Here is a 21,677-nt window from a genome sequence, read left to right as displayed (position 1 = left end):
TACTTTTGAGAAAAAGTTAGAATAAACCTTTATCTCTCTCTCTGGAAATTCTTCATTCAGGACTAATTTTCCACAGCACATAGGGCCTGCATTGTGTGTGCTCACTTCCTTATTTAGCCTCAATGTAAGCTATAGTACATAAATGAAGGAAGCTATTTATACATTAACCATTTGCATTTACTAGCGTAAAGAAGTACAATTTACTGCATACAAAGACAAGATTTCCTTTATTTTCCTACCGAAATTCAACATGCACAGGAAATACAACTTAGAATAACAAAAAGAAGTACATATTCTTATTGTGTGGAAGACATATTGTAAACATAGGTTGCCGAACATAGGAAAATATACACTTGTTCACATTTTCCTTTCACCATAATTAAATAGCCTGTAGTTTTGCAATGTTGCAGAATGTGTACTGCACAGAGCACAAATTAACCGATTAAGAAGAAACAAGTCAATAAATATAAAAAATGCTTAATTAAAAGTCACTGCTCTGTTGAAATTACATTTTATCAATGCAGCATTGCCAAACATTTTACCACAGTAACAACCGTAGAATATTTAGAGAAATAATATGGCACATACTTTTAGGGGATGTTTTGTTGTAGTTGCTTTCATAGACGAGGTCACACGCTTCTATATAGTTCTAGTAGTGTTGTAGCTTTGTGGTATCTCAAGTAGATCAGAGATCAGGCAAGAAACTAATGGGTTTTGAGAGCAGAGCGGATGTCAAAGTGGTCATCGATAGATGTGCGGGGCATGTTAGCAAGAACCTCATTAAAATGATCGCCGGTTTAACGGCAAGAAACTGCCGCTTAAACGGCGATAATTGGCTTGCTAATATGCGTTATAGAATTCCAATAGAAGCCCAGGTTAGATGTCCTGCAGGCAGAAGTTTGGTCCAGAAGACGGTGCCTTGAACCATGGAGGAAATTAAACCCATGTTCATTATAGATCAGTGCACAGACACATGTTAATCATTAGAAGATTCTGCTTGGGCTGGAAGAATCTTAACTCTTCGATAGGAGCATTGGGGGGCATTGTGCTAATGCACAATGAACATTACAGAGCATTATGGAGTGTTGTCTACATTTCACAAGAGGTCCGAGGGAGGAGGCCACATGGTGCCACATGTAAACTCACAATAGCAAGAAGGCCACATGGTTCTGGAGCTGCTGCCAATGACCAAGGAGAGATGGAGGCGAACATAAGCATTTTTCATTGGCACTTCCGAACCTGGAGTGTGCCAACGTTATCATGGATTGAACAATGTGTGAAAAGCTGAGCATCGGGAATGTCCTGGCGATGTGGAAATATCCTGATCTGAAAGTATTAGCAATATCAAGGGCTACTCCCACCGCTCTTAGATAACATTATGTGCATTTGGCCATCACAGCAGGATTTATTTGTTGCTATTGTTCCTTCGTGGTCATTGGGAAGATAAAATATCCTTCTGATGCAAGAAATCACAAATAAATTACATTTACAATGTATACCTCCTATGAGATCATTTGAAAAACATAGTTTTGGGTAACAAATCCCCATTTAGAGAATGTACAAAGTTATTTACAAGCTGCCACAGACATCGACTTCTAAGGAATTAAGGCCACATTCATGCAATGATTAGTTTTGACAAATCACATTGAAAATGCAACCCTTCGAATGTGTAGCAGACGAATACAAATATTATTGTGACAGGTTAACAACTGTCTGTTTTCTTCATTAAACTCCTTTTCAGCTTGTGGAATCAAGAAATTCTCTCTCCTTTTTTTTTTTTTACAGAAGACCAAACCCCCGGATGCACTGAAGTGTAATTGGGAGACCCCTCTATAGATATTAATGTCCAGTCTCTTTCCAGGGGGCTGGAAAGGCCACTACCTCAACCTACTTCTTAATTTGCCCACAAGACTCTCCATGCCCCCTCTGGGCTTGGCATCGGATGAACTCATCTGGATAGTTCCTTATTAATAAAATGCAACGGATGCAATCAACGTTATCTTCAAGTACCACAGATGTGGTCAACAGGAAGGAAGATGTTCAAATGTGTGTGGTTGCACCAGCAAACTGCTGCTGTGGCCGACTCTTCTAAAAGTACACAATGGTGAAAGATAACCCAAGCAAACTGCACCTGGTAGGAGTCTGAAAATATTGACAAACGTCTAAGAGTCACAATCCGACATCACTAGCAAGTCAGAGGACGCAGGTTGAACTGGAGGGTGTGCTATTCTGATTTCATACACACCATATTGACATTATTTGGCAGATGGAATAAAAAGATATATTGAAGTCTTGAGCCTCGGTAAACACATGGCTTGTCCCAGAAGTCTGTAGCTCTGACTGGTGGTGTTGCAGGTGAAAGAAAAAGTGCTGTTTTGTTGAGTATACGTATTGACCGACAGAGTAAACTTTATTGGTTCCCATAAATTCCTCTCATCCCAATGCTACTGCTGCAGCACCAGTGTCGATTCCATGTATAGGATTTTGGGTCCTGCAGTTCTCGGACCTTCCAACAATACCCACTGGAGCGTGCACACTTCACATGCAGGGATGTGAGAACGGCGCACACGCACGCACACACACACAAACACACACCACAGGCATACACTCTCTCTCTTTCTCTCGGTCGCTCTTTCACACACATTACAGGTGGACTTTGCATGAGTTCTCAAACCCACAACTGCGCCACAATGCCGTTTGTTCAGTGAGTTCGGCCCTCTTCGGTGGGAACGACTTCCAGGATAATCTGCAGCACTTTGGTTGCTTCATCTGCAAAGAAAAAAAAACAAGATGAAAATAAACAGCAGCCAAAGAAGCTCCCTGATGAATTTGCACATCACAGTGCATTATCCGGGAAAGCTTTTACTTGTCACGCCTCGAGACAGAAAGTTTGATTTAAGATGGCACTCTGGGTGACGCTCCTGCTAGGCCTTATTCTCACAACATATTAAGCTCAAATGTATAGCATTGATGCATGCAGCAAAATTGGCGAACAAACCTAAGTTCGAATATTAAGCGGACATCTCTACAAATAAGCCACACGATCCCACATAAACATAATAAAATTGCATTTGACACTAATTTTATTTTTAACAAAAGGTCGGTCATCTATATCCAAGATGCTGCATTGAATATATTTTCAAGACTGTTCCAGTAATCTATTTTGTTTTGTGGTATAAAATGTCACATGCCAGCATAGTTTATTTTTTCCTCAAAATCCCTGTACATTTTTTTTTTAAATATAGAACTGATCAAATTTGCATTTTGCTGTCATGTCCACTTTAGGCTTTCTCTTTGGCAGCACTCTGGCTATCTCAGTGTGTCAACGCTATAACCAGGTGCCTGGTCGAGCAAAAATCACTCCAGGGCATTTCTGATTCTGCTTCCATTCCAGAGGTCATTAAATAATATGCTATTCTGTTTTTATTACCATCAAATATTACCTTGAAGATACAGATAGGAGTTTGAATATCTGATGGGCATACGCTCCCATGTGCACGTGGCTACAGTTCCATGAAACGAACGAAAGCTACATAAATATTTAAAAATCTGTAACTTGTGTGGCTAACTAATTCGGGCAAGCAACGATACAGCACCGGTGTTGGCGCATTAGCCCCATAATTTTTACATTTCTGTGAAAGATGAGGGTGGATGGCCAAATGCTTAGGTTTTTTGCCATTTGAGATCCACTGAGAAACATTTAGAAATACACCACACTCAGAATATTTTCGATTATAGATTAACGGATTATGGGGCATATTATCAAGGGGGTTTATCTCCGCTTTTTTGGCTTTAAAAGCCAAGAAAGCGGAGATAAAATTATCTCCCTATTACCTAGCTGTCGCTAACACCAGTTAGCGACAGCTAGTAGGAGATAGCGACCATCTTGGGCCCCACTTTGCATGTCAGTGATATTTATCACTAATGACATGCAAAGTGGGCGTGCCAAGATGTTAGCGACTGGAAACAGTCGCTAACATCGCTATCTCCTATTACCAACTTTTGGAGATATTCGCGCTAAGCGCGAATATCTCCAAAAGCTAACACCTGCCCTCAGCAGTTCTTACAACAACATATGGGGGTGGGTTGCACACCGCATGTTTTCACGAGTTTTCTATGAATTCATCCAATTCAGTTGTCTGTCAAGTTTAACTGTGCGTGCACAATGGAAACGTGCTTAGCCCAAACATCACGTGTTTTACTAAACAACGTCCAAAATGGAACACCTCTAGGTCCCAAACCAGTGGCACAGCAGAATTCCGCATTTAGCAGTCTGTTTTATCTTTCATCTTTTTTCGTTTCTTATTTATTTTTTCTCCTTTTTTTCATTACTCTTTTTCATACTTTGTCTGTCCTAGTCAAGATGTACACTGTCGCAATCCACATGTGAGGAAAAAGCAATTTCCCAGGTTTCTTGTGTTAAAGATGGGCCTTCCGAACCTGCTTCAAAAACACGTACTAAAGCCAGGTTCATAAAAAGCAGTTTATTCACACCCAATGCATTTCAAGCCAATCTGGCTCTTCGTCAGGGGTAACTGATAATTTACAATATACATGTGTTAGTTTAACATCCTCTTATTACGTACACAATTTGTTATTAAAAAATGCTCACGTGATCGTTTACACCTATATTCATTTACTCAGTTATTTACATTAATTTCACTGTCCAGCTAAAAAATTCTTTTCATGTGACACCCCATCAGTATTTACTTTTCATTTCCCCACGTTAGTCGCATTCCTTCAAATCATCCCCACTAGCTCCACTGTGTCGGTGCAAAAAAAAAAAAAAAATAGTGGGGGTGATTTGAAGGAATGCGACTAACGTGGGGAAATGAAAAGTAAATACTGATGGGGTGTCACATGAAAAGAATTTTTTAGCTGGACAGTGAAATTAATGTAAATAACTGAGTAAATGAATATAGGTGTAAACGATCACGTGAGCATTTTTTAATAACAAATTGTGTACGTAATAAGAGGATGTTAAACTAACACATGTATATTGTAAATTTTCAGTTACCCCTGACGAAGAGCCAGATTGGCTTGAAATGCATTGGGTGTGAATAAACTGCTTTTTATGAACCTGGCTTTAGTACGTGTTTTTGAAGGAGGTTCGGAAGGCCCATCTTTAACACAAGAAACCTGTGAAATTGCTTTTTCCTCACATGTGGATTGCGACAGTGTACATCTTGACTAGGACAGACAAAGTATGAAAAAGAGTAATGAAAAAAAGGAGAAAAAATAAATAAGAAATGAAAAAATATGAAAGACAAAACAGACTGCTAAATGCGGAATTCTGCTGTGCCACTGGTTTGGGACCTAGAGGTGTTCCATTTTGGACGTTGTTTAGTAAAACACGTGATGTTTGGGCTGAGCACGTTTCCATTGTGCACGCACAGTTAAACTTGACAGACAACTGAATTGGATGAATTCATAGAAAACTCGTGAAAACATGCGGTGTGCAACCCACCCCCATATGTTGTTTCAAAATATCCAGCCCTGGGGTTTGCACCCGAAAAAACGGACCATGAAGCAAGGAACAATTGCGATCAACATCGGAGTCCACATGCGAGGCGGAAAATCTGCGTTCAAAAAGCATGTTTATTTTGGATAAGTCGGAACAAAACTGAACTTTGATGATGTTCACGTTTCATGTTATTATAATATGGCTGAGATACCCGCCACCCCCTCTCAACACAATCCCCAAGGATGGGAAACCGGAAACAGTTCTGAACTTTTGGAAGGCGGGAGGGAGTGACCCTCCCGGCCGTATTTATTAAAATATGAAACAAAATCAAAACATTAAAATAACAGTTTCATATTATGTACAATTTCATTTCCACATTACGATGTTTGGCTAACCTTAACAGATCTCTAATACAAAGGTTCTCCTAGCCGAACTATCATCCTACAAAACATTTGACTTGAAATTGTACATCCTAACGTTAAGGGCCAACGGCAAGGTCGTAACCGGTGTCAGATCCCTAAACCAGAAATACCCCCCTCACTTGTGAGGGGAGCGACCGCACAGAGGCGTACCTCAAGTGCATCTACCAATTTCCCTTTGACTTGACGGGGGCCCCAATGAACTCGACGCCATTTAACGGTCGTCCGAGGACTCGTGTGAGGTGTCTAAAAGGTAGCGTAAACCCCCTCCCGAACCCCACACAACTTACCCCATCTGCCGTCGCAGATGTCCTGGCCCCGGGAAATTCCCCAGGAGGGCCCGTAGCCCCTCCTATCCAGGAAGGGGCCTTGACCACCTTTCCTTTCCTTCCGGCGGCCTATCCTTAGAAGGGACCGCCTCCCCGTTGAGGGGCCAATGGCCACCTCCCCCGAGCGCTCCCATCCGTAATGGGTGACGCCCCCCCATAGGGATCTTCCAATTACTGCTCACCGATCATGACCTTACCGCCCGACCAAAATAAATACGACAATTTACCTAAATTACTGAATTATAAAACAACCATAACTATTACAAGCATGATTACTGATCAACACTAGTGCAGAATTACTTTATTTGCAAAAGAAAAAAACATACTGAAAATTACCATTCTTTATTGTATACTCAAAATATCACGATAATCATCACAACCTGCAAGAAATAGAGTTACCACATCAAACTTTATTAAAAACAACTAGCTGTCCTCAGGGGCTGGTGGGTGGGTCAAAATTGGCTCTTCGTTCCGTCTCGAGCTCACGTGCAGCGGGGAGGTGCAGCTTCAGAGCGCAGGAACAAGAGGATGCTTTCGTGGCTTGTTGCTCCTTTTATCCGTCTTCGGGCGGGCGTAAACCCGCCCCCGCCTGCCTCCGAGGGCGTGGCCGGCCGCGTCAGTGTCTAGGACAACCCACTCCAGGGCGGGAAAAGGCGCGCCCCGGCTACGCCGCTTCGGGCATACCAGCCGAGACTCGCCTCCCGCCCAAGATGGCTTCCCGGGGGGCTCGTGGTACTCCACCATACGTTCGGGGGGACCGAATGGTCGCCCCTTTCCATATGGCTGAGATACCCGCCACCCCCTCTCAACACAATCCCCAAGGATGGGAAACCGGAAACAGTTCTGAACTTTTGGAAGGCGGGAGGGAGTGACCCTCCCGGCCGTATTTATTAAAATATGAAACAAAATCAAAACATTAAAATAACAGTTTCATATTATGTACAATTTCATTTCCACATTACGATGTTTGGCTAACCTTAACAGATCTCTAATACAAAGGTTCTCCTAGCCGAACTATCATCCTACAAAACATTTGACTTGAAATTGTACATCCTAACGTTAAGGGCCAACGGCAAGGTCGTAACCGGTGTCAGATCCCTAAACCAGAAATACCCCCCTCACTTGTGAGGGGAGCGACCGCACAGAGGCGTACCTCAAGTGCATCTACCAATTTCCCTTTGACTTGACGGGGGCCCCAATGAACTCGACGCCATTTAACGTTCGTCCGAGGACTCGTGTGAGGTGTCTAAAAGGTAGCGTAAACCCCCTCCCGAACCCCACACAACTTACCCCATCTGCCGTCGCAGATGTCCTGGCCCCGGGAAATTCCCCAGGAGGGCCCGTAGCCCCTCCTATCCAGGAAGGGGCCTTGACCACCTTTCCTTTCCTTCCGGCGGCCTATCCTTAGAAGGGACCGCCTCCCCGTTGAGGGGCCAATGGCCACCTCCCCCGAGCGCTCCCATCCGTAATGGGTGACGCCCCCCCATAGGGATCTTCCAATTACTGCTCACCGATCATGACCTTACCGCCACAGGCCGGATAGTTGACCGGCTATCCGGACCCCCCACAACAACTCCTGCCTAAAGGTCATGTTTTAAACTCTTTTGCCAAGCTATGAGGTCTCCTATGAGTAACTCATTCCCCACCCGGGACAAATGAACCCCGTCCCCCAAATACATACTGTCCCCTTTGATACAACCATGCGAAACAGAATGCAGTGTATTTGAACGAAACAATCTGCTCAACTTGTTATTTATTTTCTTCACTGAATGATTCAGAGCAGAAACCGAAATAGCCCCCCGCCACACTTTCCGTGGGATCATATGGGACCATGCAATTGTGCACCCTGGAACTCTTCTTGCCAACCAACTTACTGTGGAAAGCATTGCCTCAAGAAGAAGTCGTCTACCAGTGGCCACCAAATCGTTGCCCCCAAGATGGACTATGATTATAGACGGCGGTGACCTTGTCCGCCCTAACAAACCCTCGAAAAAGGATTGAAACTGGTCAATACAGAGCCCGCCCCTTCCGTAGAAGGACACCCTGTACCCGTATTCCCCAGCCACGTGAATCATGTCACCTGCTTTGAATACGTCCGCGGCACGCCTCACGTATGAGTGGCCCACGACCCACACCTCCTTTCTCGCAGCCGGTGATGTCTGACCGCTGTTCCCCAGGTGTCGGGTCGACTGCACAGTCCGCCCCGCCTCGTAAGCTTGCGCAACTGAAAACCAAACAAAAACAAGAAGCGTGAGTACATTATTACAGCTTCACAACATGTGCAACCGCACATACCTTTTATAACAGTTCGAGGACCAATGCCCCAAACGTTTTACTTTTTCTACACTCAGACCCCTGGCTGTAGCCTCAGTAGCAGCCCCTATCCGAAAGGAATGGGTCCCGAACACGCCGGGGTTCAAGCCCGCGGCCGAAATCGACATCGCAAGCACCCGCTGGAACTGAAACCTCGTCAGTGGGGTGGCGTCAGCGTGTCTCAACAAGGTCCCCCCCCCATGCTGCCACCCTCTGTGCTAAATATTCCTCAACGCACACCACAGGGCACATGAAAGACCCGGGGATCCTCTGAATGATTATGCAGTCCCCAATTGCACCCTGATCGGTTTTGGACTTAACAAACGAGACCGTCATCGTCTCCTCCCTGACCTGAATGTGCTCCCGGCACAGTCCCCCCATCGTATCCTGCTTGTTCTTCGCCACTAATTCGCTTACCCGCATAGCCCCATGGAATGCTAGCGCAAATGCAGCTCGGAATAACACTGCTTCGTACTGGGATGAACACGTTGCCGGGAGTACGGACAATAACAGGGTCAGCCTATCCAGACCTATCGGGTGCCTCTCATCTACTCTGCGACCCTCAAGGCGTTGCCACCCACGTAGCGCTTTCTGCACAACGAAAGACGCTGTCGGGTCCTGGATCCCATGAGCCCTTGCCATAAAGGAAATGGCGGCCCGATGCCTCTGGGCCGTAGCTACTGATTTGCCTGCCTGATGTAAAGACAGCAAGAATTTTACTACAAACTCTTCCTGGCCCCAAAGCTCCCCCCTACCAGCACCCAAAAAGGACCAATAAGAACGGAACGCCCCTTCATATGCCTTCCTTGTCCTGGGTGCTAAACTCTCTCCCACGAGGTTTTGTAATTCGGGGCACCGAGAGACCAGAGAGCTTCGGGAAAGGGTGCCGCCACCGGGTCCGCTGTGGGCAGAAAACCCCAGAAGGCCTGCATACGGAAACGAGAAAGCGCATCAGCCACTTGGTTCAGTACCCCCGGCACATGCTTTGCCCGAAATAGCACATTCAATTGCATACACAATAACACAATTTCTTTGAGCAGCCTCAGAATCCATTTGCATCGTGCTGCCTGACTATTGATACACTCAACCACGGTCATGTTATCAGACCAGAACACCACAGAGTGATCCCGGAACCCCTCAGGCCAAGTTTTCAGGGCCACCAAAATGGGGAAAAGTTCGAGAAAAGCAATGTTACTCGTCAGCCCGCACTCGTGCCACCATGACGGCCATCTTTGAGCCGACCATTGTGTACCAAATATGGCACCAAAACCTACACTCCCCGCCGAGTCTGTCCAAAGCCCCAGCTCCTCGGAGGACACCGCTGGTTTGTTCCAGACGATTCGACCATTGAAATCCGCCAGAAATGCCAACCAAATGCGCATGTCCTGGCGAACCTCTGCCGAGAGCCTCGTGCGATGATGACCCTCCTTCAGGCCGACCATGGCTTGTGCAATCGAGCGGGAAAAGGGGCGCGCCATTGGCATCACTTTCAGGGCAAAATTCAACTGACCCACCACCTGTTGCAATTGATGCAGGTTTACTTTCGTTGCACGAATACATGTTTCAAGGGATAACCTGAATTTTAACACTTTTTCCTTGGGTAATCTAAAACAACCTTCTTCCGAGTCGAGCTCGATCCCCAGAAACTCGAGCAAAGTCGAGGGGAGGGACCCATAGTCTTACCTGGCGCCAATGGCACACCGAATTGATTCATTAAGACACAAAATTCATGTAAAGCCTGTCCACACTCAGAATCCCCGGCTGCCCCCAAAAACAGAAAGTCATCGAGATAATGCATAACATGCTGAAAACCTGTCTTCCTTGTGAATACCCATTGCAGAAAACAACTGAATTTTTCGAAATAGGCACAGGATATCGAGCACCCCATTGGCATACATCTATCCATGTAGTACCGACCCTGAAACATAAAACCAAGGAGGCGCTGATCGTCTGGGTGCACCGGGAGCAACCGGAACGCTGACTCGATGTCTGATTTTGCCATCAGCGCCCCGGGCCCCAGGCGATTCAACATGGCAACGGCCTCATCGAAGGATGCGTACCGCACCGAACACACTTCCGGGTCTATCGCGTCATTCACGGAAAGACCACGTGGGGCTGACAAGTTATGTATCAGCCGAAACTCACCCGGGTCCTTCTTGGGGACCACCCCTAGAGGGGAACAAACAAAGTTAGCAACCGGTGGCAAATCAAATGGACCGGCGACACGACCTCGAGTCACCTCCTTCCCAATCTTTACCTGTACCACCGCCGTATGCTGCAAGACCGACAGTTGATTCTTACAGTTTGCTACACCCTGAAAATCCCCCACTGGGATGCGGAAACCATATGAAAACCCGTTTCGCAACACCCCAGCGGAAGCATGATCCGGGTATTCGTTGAGCCAAGGAATCATCGCCATGGTATCAATCGGAGTAGGTAAAGGCGCCCCTCGGACTATTTCAGACCTGTTTGGCGCTTCCCTTACCACCGTTATCACCCATTTTGGCTCTGCACATGGACTCAGGATGGGATTGCTGCCCACACCCCCCACATTCATGTCTGAACTTGCATGACCCCTGGGGCCTCGTACATTTACCTCTGTTAAAATTCCAACAAATCCCCCTTTTACCTGCGTTGCCACTCGGCTTCGAGTGGTACTCGTTACCTGCACCCGTCCGAAAGGGTGTCCCAGAGTATTGGCGGGAAGATTCACCCCCGTTACTCCCTGAGAATGGCACTTTTAACATTCCTGTACTCTCCATTTTTTGCCATGACACGGAGTCGTAACAATCCCAAGTCAGAACTGGGTCGTGTTCCTTAGCTTTTCTAAAAATATTGTCATAGCAGAACCACTGATTGCCCCCATACGCTACGGAATACTCCATGATACGTGATTGATAAATAGGCAACTCGGTCAGCAACTCAGGCCTGCGCTCGCCCATGATGGAGGTAAAAATGCCTCACGCTCTGCCCCAAGTACCAATGTTTTCGTCAACCTTAAAGGCGGCCATTTTTGCGCGCCAAACACTCGGATGCATGAGCTCCTTTTGGCTCTTAACATGCTCCATCTCGTAATGGTCGGTAAGCAAAGAGAAAATGTTAACATACTTATTCGCCCAAATCTTTTCCTTAATTTCCAGTGGAACATGTTGAGCCACCTTCTCCCTTCGTGAAGGTACAGACCCCTCCCCCGCGATCGGCAATGGCCGCTTACCTGAACCAGAAGCTGCATTTGCCGCCGAACCTGGGCCTGTTGCATTTTCCGCCGCCGGAACCGGCGGGGTAACAGAAGATGGTGCCTTCGCAGCCTCCCTAGATTCCCGCAGTTGTTTCATTACTGCCCGGGCGTCGTCAGCCGTGGTGCCCTCGCTATCTTTTCCCAACCACGCTGCCAATTGTGCCGCTAACTCGGGAGGCATATCTTCCCCGGTCACGGGGGTGACCACCACGGGGATCGGATTCCCCTCCTTCGGCACCGGGGTTGGCTCCTCAAGTGGGGTATCGGGAACCGGGGTTTCCCCTCCAAGCGCCCCCCTTCTGGACCTCTTGCCTCTCCCACCGGGGACTACTCCCGGCAAAGGCCGTTTCGGTCCTCCCTCCCCGTTCTTAGCCACCATCTGCTTCTTCAAATCGGCTACCTCCTTCATGAGCATGCGGAGCATCTGATCGGTACCGACCCGCTTTCCGACTTTCTTGGGCATTCTCAGACGGGATATCTGTAAGACAAAAGAAAGATTACAACGCTCAAAATTGGCTCTTCGTTCCGTCTCGAGCTCACGTGCAGCGGGGAGGTGCAGCTTCAGAGCGCAGGAACAAGAGGATGCTTTCGTGGCTTGTTGCTCCTTTTATCCGTCTTCGGGCGGGCGTAAACCCGCCCCCGCCTGCCTCCGAGGGCGTGGCCGGCCGCGTCAGTGTCTAAGACAACCCACTCCAGGGCGGGAAAAGGCGCGCCCCGGCTACGCCGCTTCGGGCATACCAGCCGAGACTCGCCTCCCGCCCAAGATGGCTTCCCGGGGGGCTCGTGGTACTCCACCATACGTTCGGGGGGACCGAATGGTCGCCCCTTTCCATTATACTGATTCCAGCCGGCTTCAAGCATTTTAATGGTTATATTTACAATGTGGACACTTTGCACGCGTTATGGGCACCGGGTCGAGTGATAGAAGGAAAAGATGTATTATGGGTGTTGGAGTGCTAAAAGATGAAGCGGGTGGGGAAGTACGATCAGGTGACAACCACATGATTAATGGGGGATCGGAGATGAGGGGCGGAAACAGGGTTTAAAACAAGTGAACCATAGAGTTCAAGATCATTTCTTTCGCGAGTGGGCGAGGAGCATGACGGATTGCTTGCAGCATTAAGGATTACCAGCAGGTATGTCAGAGATATCATGGAAATAGGGAAATAAAAGCTGAGTGAAGGAAGGTAGAGGTGGGTCATGGGAATGTTGGAAAGTACATGAAGGATTAACAGGAGGGTTGCGCTCGTAGAGAATGTAATGAATATCAGTGGAAAGGATGCAGGAGGGAGTGGTCAGGAGAAGGAGTATAGGAGTATAAACAACTTATGAAAGGAAGGATTTTGCACCGACACAGTGGAGCTAGTGGGGATGATTTGAAGGAATGCGACTAACGTGGGAAAATGAAAAGTAAATACTGATGGGGTGTCACATGAAAAGAATTTTTTAGCTGGACAGTGAAATTAATGTAAATAACTGAGTAAATGAATATAGGTGTAAACGATCACGTGAGCATTTTTTAATAACAAATTGTGTACGTAATAAGAGGATGTTAAACTAACACATGTATATTGTAAATTATCAGTTACCCCTGACGAAGAGCCAGATTGGCTTGAAATGCATTGGGTGTGAATAAACTGCTTTTTATGAACCTGGCTTTAGTACGTGTTTTTGAAGCAGGTTCGGAAGGCCCATCTTTAACACAAGAAACCTGGGAAATTGCTTTTTCCTCACATGTGGATTGCGACAGTGTACATCTTGACTAGGACAGACAAAGTATGAAAAAGAGTAATGAAAAAAAGGAGAAAAAATAAATAAGAAATGAAAAAAGATGAAAGATAAAACAGACTGCTAAATGCGGAATTCTGCTGTGCCACTGGTTTGGGACCTAGAGGTGTTCCATTTTGGACGTTGCTGAGCAGTTCTTAGCCATGTTATCCAATGGGAGGTGGATAACATGGCTAAGAGCATTAGCTCGGTAATGCATGAATATCGCTGACTTTTCAGCGATATTCATGCATTGCGGCCGATTTTTATCGCATTTGCGATAAACCATGGTAATACCAAGGTTTATTTGCGATAAAAATCGCCGCAGCTTAGCGGTAAATTTTTGTCTCTAACCAAGCATTAGCGATAATTATCGCTATTGCTTGGTAATATGCCCCCAGGATAGCTGCTTGTTTCACGATATGATTCGCTCTGTGGCCAGTATGTTGTTTTTTTTTTTCAATGCTCTCACTTTTCTCACTAACTCTGGCTAGAAACATTTCAGATTTGGAGTTTGTGGCAATCCTGCCTACCTCATAAATATTCATGAGGTAGCTCGCAAATTATGCCTCATTCCAATTGGAGCTAATAACAAAAAGTAAAATTCCTTTCTTGGACATGGAGGTATATCCTGCAGAGGGAAGGTTGGTAACAACACTTTATACTAAACCAACGGATATAAATAAGTCTCTGTTATTTACCAGCAAGCACCCAAGAAGCCTACGTGAAAATCTACCGTATGGCCAGTTTTTACGAATCTGTAGGAACTGTTTTTACAATGAGGATTATAACTTACATGCGGAGAAGTTGGTAACCAAATTATGTGAGCGTGGTTACCCCAAAAAACTGGTAAAAAATGCCAGGAAACGTGCCAGATGGACACCAAGGGAATGTCTGTTGGAAAGGAAGATCAAAACACAGATACAAAGACAAGTCTGTGTCACTACATTTTGTCCCAATTCAAACAAATTGAAAATAATTTTGGGACAAAACTGGCATCTAGTAAAGAATCTGGAAGATAGCTTGAAGTTACCACCGCTATTTGCTTTCAAAAAGGAAAGTAGCATTTCCAATCACATTGTAAGAGCAGCTGCTCCTAGAGATCTGTAACCATCGTTAAGACAATTTATGGTTCTTGCCCCCATTATTGGACACTCTAAATGTGGTACCTGCGTCTGCTGCGACCTCACAATAGAAGGTTCAGTATTTAAACACATAGGGATTTTTTGGAAACATGAATCCTTCAGCAACTGTAAAACTAAATATGTGATTTATGGAGTCACATGCCTGTGTGGACAACTCTATGTTGGTAAAACCAACCAGGAAGTACGCCAAAGAATCTCTCAACGTAAATCGCGAATTAAGAACAAAGTTGAAACAGCACCACTAGTAAACCACTGGATGGGAAATAATCATTTGATAGACGAACTCAAATGGACAGTTATATCAAAGGTCGAACGTGATCCCTGGGGCGGCGACTTGGAGCTGAAACTATCTCAAACAGAGGCCCTTTTAATGATCAAATTTGATATGGCGGTGTCGGGTCTCAACAAGATGTCAGAAATGTATAAACTGTTGTTGGCGTCCTTGATCCACACTGCAACACTGATCTTCGGTATTATTCATTATTACCGGTAAGCCTCTATGGACTCCCACTATATTCTAGAAAACCCCAGCGCTTATTTGTCAAGTTTTTGGACCCTAATTGCCACTCTTCCATTTCTAGAATAGCCTTGCTTTAATATTGAGTATCCAGCTGGGAAGACCCCCCAGCCCCGTGAAAGGGAGAAAACTTCAATGCCCAGCGCCGCACGCCGCATTGAGGTAAGATGAATTGGTATGGTGCGATCAGCCACCAAATTGTTTCCGTCCACCCCTTAGACTGGTACGTTCACCCTCGCTTTTTACTTTATTCATTTACAGGTATCCACCACACCTGTGAGGGTGGAGTGTGATTTGTAGTCTATTAAACCAGTCCCTCGAATACTTTGGTTGGACCTTCTTTAGGTAAGCCCCCCGCATTTGGCCTACACTTTGACAACACATTGAAGCCTTTTTGCATTGGGTACACTCATGGTTCCTTTGTTTTCTGTTTTCTGTCTTCTTTTTCAAAGGTATGTAGGAGGACTAGATATGGTGGCATAAGATTGATAAGTTTCTACCATTTTACACTGGTAAGGTGCAGTATCTCTCTGGTGTAGCAGTGCTTTCAGTTTCCTTGATTTCTGACTAGTTAAGAGAGATTTTTTCATTTTATCTTTCACAGGCCTTTGTTGGTCCTGAGGAGAATCCCTCAAGTTGAAGGGATTCGAAATGCGTAGACCATCTGGTCTGTCAAGTTGCCCGTTTTTGCTAATTAATTTCTTTGCAATCTGTTGTGTGGCAACAATACACCTTATCTTGTTGTTCATAGTGTCTTTTGAATGAATTCAACCGTTGAATTGAATTGAATATGGTGTATTTTAAAACAATTTATGATGTAGATTTTGTTGTTGGCAGCCTTATTACTCCTCTATTGGTGCATTTATTCCCCTGCTTGAGTGAGTACCTGTTTGAGTGTATGGGTGAAATATGATTGTGAAATGTTTGATTAGTGATGAATGTAGCAATGTCTGATTTTTGTTCATGTTTATTGTCCACCCCTACGGTTGGTATATAATCTAATTGTGATCTTTGTCTGAATTTCAAATGATTTTCTAAATAACAATCTTCTAAATGAACAGCTATTAAATAGCACCTGGTTGCATTGTACAGTAGTCTTTGCATTCCAAATAAATTGTGGTTCAAAAGAAAATATCAGTATTGGCATTGTTCTTGTTGTTGATCATTCCAATTGGAGGCCTTCACAAGGATAGTGGACTGCTGGGGTCAGTAGACCACCACATCTGTGATTACCGTTCAATAAACTAAACTTTAGATAACAAAAATATGCAACCCATTTCCATTTAATAAAAAGGGCTGTGTTTAAAAATATACATATTTTCATTGTTTGAGAATTGGCCCTTCCCAGCGCATGGTGTTTTGCATTCACTGAGGGGGATAGCTGCCAAGGGGACCCCTTAATGTTTGCGAATGTGTTTCCACCCGAACTTGAAAGTTAGTAACATATCAGCAGTTTACAACAGCAATTTTGGTCCTAAACCATACGTACATGTGGATAGGAATTGCTTTTTTGGTAGCGACGCCTACGATGCACCCCTTCCAAATAGCAATTACCAAACCATTTTTAAACCCAGTAAGGGACTAATTCCGAGTCTGGCGGTCCTCATACCGCCAGACTCGCGGTGAGGCGGTGGTGGCGGTCTTCAAACCACCACATTACGACCCTGCCGGTTGTGCTGCCCTGGGACCGCCGACTCTCTACCAGGTAGCAGCAGGGTTGAGGCAGTAATATGCTTGGCAGGACCCACGCAGTCCCGCCAAGCCTATTACGACTTTCCTACCGCCACTGATTTCATGGATATCTTTCCTCCATGAAAACAGTGGTGATGAGGAAAGAAAGGCTCAATCCACAACATGTGCCCCCCTATGTGCATGCACCCCCAGTTACAGCCCAGCATAGACTTCACAGTCCATGCCATACTCGAACTATCTTTGACATTCCCATAGCAGTTCCTATTTTACAGGCACTACCAAGGGAACGCCAACAAAACCACCTGCCAGTTCTCACATGGTGTGGCGGTGCAGTGGCAGGGCTGTTCCGACGCCACACTGCTAAACTCGTAATCGGGCCCTTAGAATTTCTGACTCCTAAAATGGGTTTAGTACATGGCAAAAAATATTTTTGGGGTCACAAACTATGAATCGGGGTGTTTGATACCACAAAAATGCTTTTTACATCTGGTCGTAAAAGTTTAATAAAAGAGATATTTTTCAAGAATGAATTATCCTCTGCATCGAGGTGCTTCATTTTGTAACAAACTCATTCCATTCCATTTCTCAAAGCAAATGTGCTTGATCAAAAGGAAGATAAATTCATGATTTAGCACAAATCTGCCTAAATGTTTTTAGTCTCCCAGCCCTTGACAGCTGACAGCCTAATTCTGAAGTTATACATATAAATTACTAATAGTGTCAGTCATGCCTGCGAAAGGCCATAATCTATGGTTGACAGCTTAAGGGCGGCCATAGTTTAACAAACATCTCCTCTCGACTCTCCAATACACCCAGAACCACCATACCTTTTTAGGTTTTGACTGGCGAAGCGCACGTAGTGCGCATGCGCCAAAAAACGTTATGATTTCTGTATTGGGTCGGGTATCCGCCCCCTGCTCCCATTGGCTAGCTCCATAAATGGAGGCTAGCCATTGGGAGAGGGCTCTGTCCGTCAATCTCGGACCAGATTCGGGGGCGTTCCAGAGAATTTTTGGCTTTTGGCTACGTCAGCCGAAAGCCTCTTCTCGTCAACGCCCCCAAATCTGGTCCGGGATTGAGGGCACCCGCCTTCCTGCTCCTGTCTCACGCGGCGCCTTCCTCCTCCTGTCTCACGAGGCGCCCGGGCAGTAGCCTGTCGCGTTGATTTCTCTTTTGCGGACCCAGGGGGTCTGAGTGACATTTAATGACTACGAGTGACGACGGAAGGAGGGAGACATCACGTCCTGCTTCCAAAGGCGGGGGGTTTGTTACGGGCAAATTTGCGATGGCGCTTTAATCATGGCGCATGCAGCGCTGCCTCTTTCTGCTTCCCGCACCGGTCCGGGCTGCTGCGTGCAGTCAAAATCTAATGGACAAGCACCGCGCCTAATTCAGTTACAGCTGAGCTGCACATCACACAGTGATCGGCGATTGCAGCGGCCGGTGGTCAGAACACATTGCAAAGAAAGAAAGAAAGCGGTAACTGTGTCTTACCCTAATGGATTACTAGTAAACTGTGCCCCTCCTAACTTAAAAATTGTTGCTTCTTATAACCCTAACTGCTGCCTTTGTCGGTGCTGCTCCATTGCGGGGTTTAGCGGGTAGAGTCTTCGGGATGTCTGAGGGCGTCAGGATGCCAGAAAGAAGTCTGCACATAAAATGCGTGCTGTTGGTTCAACTAAGGGGTGAGAGGGTACAGTGTGCCCTGGTACATGTGCCCTGTTACAGCTGAAGTTACTCTCTGACTTAAGTGACATTACGCCCACAAACTCCTGTTGAGACGGTCGGGGTCACAGTACTGATGGATTCTGTGACCATGAGTGGTGCCGCTGCCCGTCCAATTATTTTCTGTGCCAGTGGTGTCGCCAAAGTCTGTCAGCAAAGCCTCTGTGATAGCCGGTGGGACATGTTGATGTGTGCCGATGCCTGCGGGGTTGGGCAGGTAGCGGCGCGCCAACAGGGGCGGCCGCTCGGGGTTAATGATTTCAATAGTGTTAAAGTGCAGTTCGATTGTGATATTTACAGTTTTGTTAACAAGACGCTGTACTCATTTGCGTAAAGTCTTATTTATTCAGCCTATACCTATTTCCCTCATTTTCATTGCTTGATTTTGCGCGTAAGAAAGTGTCACTCGTAGTCATTAAATGTCACTCATAATTGAAGTACAATTCTGAAAATGTCACACAAAGCAATCTGAAACCTTGGCAGCTATGTGGGTGGAAGGATGAGTGGGTGGAAGGATGAGTGGGTGGAAGGATGAGTAGGTGGATGGATGAGTAGGTGGAAGGATGAGTGGGTGGACGGATGAGTAGGTGGAAGGATGAGCGGATGGATGCGTGGGTGGAAGGATGAGCGGATGGATGAGTGAGAGGATGGATGAGCGGGTGGAAGGATGAGCAGATTGATGAGTGGGCAGATTGATGAGTGGGCGGATGGATGTGTGAGCGGATGGATGAGTAGGTGGAAGGATGAGTGGATGGATGAGTAGGTGGAAGGATGAGCAGATGGATGAGGTGGTGGAAGGATGAGCGGATGGATGAGTAGGTGGAAGGATGAGCGGATGGATGAGTGGGCGAATGTATGAGTGGGCGGATGGATGAGTGGGCGGAAGGATGAGCGGATGGATGAGTGGGCGGATGGATGAGTGGGCGGATGGACGGATGAGTGGGCGGATGGATGAGTGGGCGGATGGATGAGTGAGCGGATGGATGAGTAGGTGGAAGGATGAGCGGATGGATGAGTGGGTGGATGGATGGATGAGTAGGTGGAAGGATGAGTGGATGGATGAGTAGGTGGAAGGATGAGCGGGCGGATGGGTGGGTGGAAGGATGAGCAGATGGATGAGTGAGAGGATGGATGAGCGGGTGGAAGGATGAGCAGATTGATGAGTGGGCAGATGGATGTGTGAGCGGATGGATGAATAGGTGGAAGGATGAGTGGATGGAAGAGTAGGTGGGCAGCTGGAGAGAGGGACGAGGGAGCGGATGTATGATGAGGTCGGCGGGCGCCTGCTTTGATAGATGAGTGGGTACCGGAATGGACAAGTGGGCAGCTGGGTGGGTGAATGAAGAGATTGGCAAGCGCATGCGTAAATAAATGAGCGGGTGGATCAGTGGCTGGGTGTTCAGATGGGTTAGATGAGTGGTTGAATTTGCTATTGTAAATGACAATGCCATTCATGTTAAAAAAAACATAAATAAAAATAATGTCAAGAGCAATGCCAATAGCTCTAACTTTAACAAAGGCAAAACCATTGCTTTGTAAATGCTTGTTTCTGATCACTTCAATGCCTCTTCCATGCCATAGCAATCACCACATCTGCCTCTTTAGACCATGTTCTTCTTTATGTAGCTATCCTCACATCACAGAGAGCAGATACAGCAGGATTAAGTGCTCAGTTACTGTGTTATTTGTGGGTGGGCTTTGACTTGAAATGGTGTCTCAGCTTCTAGTTAACCATCTGAAAGTGTCATTTTCATTGTGGGGTTTTACTTTCGAACCACGTTATACATTCTTTGAATGGAGCTGTCAGTCGGTCTGAGGTTCTAATGTTTGCCTCACTCAGGGCCTCATTTATGAGAAGTGATGCATCGCTGCGTGAAAGCAGCGATACCTCACTTCTCAGTGCGCCATCCTTCTGACATGATGGATGCGTGATATTTACTGTATGACGCATCCGGTCGCAATGAGTTACAGATACGTCAGTATTTCTGACGTATCTGTAGGCGCAAAAGTGACTCATTGCTGGAGTGTGTCACAAAAGTGGTGCAACTCCAGCAATGTGTCCTTACTTGAATGCACACTCGAGAATTTCTGGTACATAAACCAGTGTAGTGACTGGAAGGTCAATAGATCACTCGGCATGACCATGCACTTCATAGTTTGGGCATTGATCACAAAGAAACAGGTGGGGCATATTATCAAGAAGGGCGTTAAAATTATCGCCGATTTAGCGGCAGGAAACTGCTTTTAAAGCAGCGATAATGAGCTTGATAATATGCCCTTGAGAATTCCCATTGAAGCCCAGGTTCACACCAGAACCTCGGCTTCTATGAGAATTCACAAGGGCATATTATCAAGCCCATTATCGCCGCTTTAGCAGCAGTTTCCTGCCGCTATAGTGGCGATAATTTCAACGCCGTTTCTTGATAATATGCCCCAGTTGTTCGGTGTACGCTAATCACTACAGCTAACAAGTCCCTGAACAGCACCTAAGTGACACACTCGGCATGTGCGCTATTAATGATCTCAGAGGGCTATTGTCCTGAGAGCACCATGTAAATTATCCTCTGCTTCACTGTGCAGCTTTGACGCTTACATGGGTAGTAAACTAATTAATTAAGTAAATCAAGGTCGTACTTATTTAGAATATGACATGCTTGGCTCAAAAACACTCAGTTGATGTTTCTTTTATACTGTAAAGATGTGAAGTGCCTTGGTTTGTGTGTTCTTCTTTTAAACCACTTAAATACATGCCCAATATGTTTTATTGAGTTACGATTTGCAGTTTTACATGTTACACCTTGTTTCTACACCAGAGGTACACAATATATGAAATGCAAACCATTCTCGGCAGACAACTGATGAGCTCAAATCGGTCAGAAAGGGACAATGCCTGTGATGCCTTCCTTGGTAAAGAAAAGCCACAGGCTCATTTCACAAATATTTTGCTACTCTGCTTACTTTTGAACTGCAGAACTACTACAAAAGTAAGTTATTTCTTTTCATAGCGAAGTGTTTGTAAGGCTAGTCCAGAGTGTATTTGAGCATTTCCCTGAGGTAGAGTCAAATTC

General features: G+C 45.8%; 1 protein-coding gene across 1 annotated transcript in view; it reads right to left on the bottom strand.

Moving 5' to 3' along the window:
- Positions 1-204: 204 nt before the first annotated feature.
- The window catches only part of LOC147728336 (cystine/glutamate transporter-like), a 723,773-nt gene continuing 702,300 nt past the window's right edge, over positions 205-21,677 (bottom strand). Inside the window, exon 12 of the mRNA XM_086962152.1 lies at positions 205-2,769. Coding sequence (XP_086818278.1) covers positions 2,702-2,769 — 68 coding nt within the window. The 3' untranslated portion in view covers positions 205-2,701. The remainder of the gene's footprint in view (positions 2,770-21,677) is intronic.

Source organism: Lissotriton vulgaris, chromosome 3_1 (genome assembly GCF_964263255.1).
Source record: "Lissotriton vulgaris chromosome 3_1, aLisVul1.2, whole genome shotgun sequence".
NCBI lineage: Eukaryota > Metazoa > Chordata > Amphibia > Caudata > Salamandridae > Lissotriton > Lissotriton vulgaris.
The sequence above is the reverse complement of the archived record's forward strand: the minus strand, read 5'-3'. Positions and strand labels throughout refer to the sequence as shown.